This window comes from Elephantulus edwardii, unplaced genomic scaffold, assembly GCF_000299155.1.
Source record: "Elephantulus edwardii isolate Elephantulus edwardi_28Jun2011 unplaced genomic scaffold, EleEdw1.0 scaffold00004, whole genome shotgun sequence".
In the NCBI taxonomy this organism is placed as follows: Eukaryota; Metazoa; Chordata; class Mammalia; order Macroscelidea; family Macroscelididae; genus Elephantulus; species Elephantulus edwardii.
This window is the reverse complement of record NW_006399754.1, coordinates 5,432,473-5,434,456: the sequence shown is the minus strand read 5'-3', so window position 1 is coordinate 5,434,456 and position 1,984 is coordinate 5,432,473. Positions and strand designations below refer to the sequence as shown.

General features: G+C 36.4%; 1 protein-coding gene across 1 annotated transcript in view; it reads left to right on the top strand.

Moving 5' to 3' along the window:
• Positions 1–1,984, top strand: part of NEK3 (NIMA-related kinase 3) — a 37,279-nt gene that overhangs the window by 23,942 nt on the left and 11,353 nt on the right. Inside the window, exons 9-10 of the mRNA XM_006879607.1 lie at positions 578–650; positions 1,097–1,101. Coding sequence (XP_006879669.1) covers positions 578–650; positions 1,097–1,101 — 78 coding nt within the window. The remainder of the gene's footprint in view (positions 1–577; positions 651–1,096; positions 1,102–1,984) is intronic.

Genomic DNA, 1,984 nt, shown 5'->3' with positions numbered 1-1,984 from the left:
AACCACCAGAGAGTCATAACCTTTGAGTTATGTAACCTCCTACTGACTGTACCACCAGGACTCCTTTCCTACAGTATCAAATTAATGTCATTGCCTTGGAGTCAGAGATGATTCATAACTGTCCCTCCAGCAGGTTTTCCGTAGACTGTAAATTGTGCAGGAGGAGATGGCCCATCTTTTTTCTTCAGAGCGGTTGTTGGATTTGAACTGCCTGCCTTTGGATTGACAATGCAGCTCCTTACCCATTAGCTCACCAGAACCCAGAAAATAAGTGAGATACAGATAGGATTCACAGTGCTTAGAAAAGTGCATCCCTAACATCCTGGTCTCCTGGTGAGATTTTTGAACTTGATTGACTCAGTGGCATTATAATCTTACAAGACCATGAACTTTGCATGCTACATTGCCCAAAGGAACTTAGGCAATCCATACCTATCTAAATGATATAAATTTTTAATGGCATTTTAATTTTTTCCACTTTAAATATTAAAGTGGGGGAAGATTGTTGAAGACTAAATGACATTATTGGAAGTGTTTAAACAAAAACTTATGTCTTTAAATTATTGTTTAATTTCAGATCATCCTAGAATATGGTGAACAGGTATTAGAAGAAACCAGAAAATCTAAGGATATTACACCAAAGAGAAAAGGTAATAATTTTTAAACGCATATCTTTTTGTTGAGTGCTCTTTGAAAGTACAGTTTCTAAAAAAGGAAGGGTTGGGGCGAGCTCTGGTGGCCTAGTGGCAAGAAGCTGCACTGCAATCCCAGAGGTGTGTGGTTCGAATCCACCAGATGCTTTGCTGGAGAAGGCGGAACAGTCTTCTCCTGTACTGGTCAAATCTGATTTGACGGTACACACACACACACACACACTTTTTAAAAAAAAAAAAGGAAGGGTTGGATGGAAGGCTGATTTGAAACAAGAACCACAGAGAGATGGTGGAAAGAGTAATGATGCAGCGTTGGGTTTCGAATAAAAAAGGAAAAAAGAGAGAGACAGGATTAATCTGTAAGTTATTAAAAATGATGAATAGAAATCCTCTTTAAGGAAAAATGCTCCTTTTGTTACTTCAGACATAGTTCTGTTATTCAGCTCAGGCTTGTGCATTTAGCTTATCCATGATAAAAAAGCTTAGCTTTTTTTTACTTTTCTTTACAGAAATACAAATAAACCTATTATATATAAATCTCCAAATAGCTTTATTTGTATTTCTGTAAAGAAAAGTCTTTTCATATGCTTAAAATCTTTGCTGTTCAATTTCTTTTTAATATTTTCAACTAAAAATTTTTTATTTTGTATTGGTTTGCTTACAAAGTTTGTATACATTGTTTTTCATACTCTTCTTCATTCACATTGTGTTTTATACAATCATTCCCTTTCATTATATTAATCAGCATTGAAATATATCCACCACTGTCTGGTCTTTCCAGATCCCCACTGGATCTTCCCCATTTCCTTTACTCATCCCTCCTTCCACTCATCAAACTGTGCGACCCGATGATAATATCCCCTGCCCATCCTCACCCTTCTTCTCCTACCTTCCACCCCTTGGATCCTCATACATGTTTTACTAGTTATCTATTTCTACAATAATGATTTTATACAGTATTTGTCCTTATGACACTGAGTTAGTTCACTCAGCTTAATGCTCTCCAGTTCCTCTCAAGTTATGTAATAGTTTTCAAGATCATTGCTCCTGCATACTGTGTAATATTCCATCAGGTGAATGTACCACGGTTTCTCAATTCATTCGATTGTAGTTGGACATTTAGGCTGTTTCTATGTTCTTTAATTCTGGACTCTTGTGATAACCATAATACCCTATCATATATCGCTTTTAAGTTGTTCTCTCCCTCATGTGTTTCAATGCAGTATACATAATTTATCCAGTTTTTCTCAGTCTTACCCCAACTCTGATGTCAGTCCCATTCTACAACAATGGCACCATGCAGTATTTGTCCTTTTGTGACTGATATATTT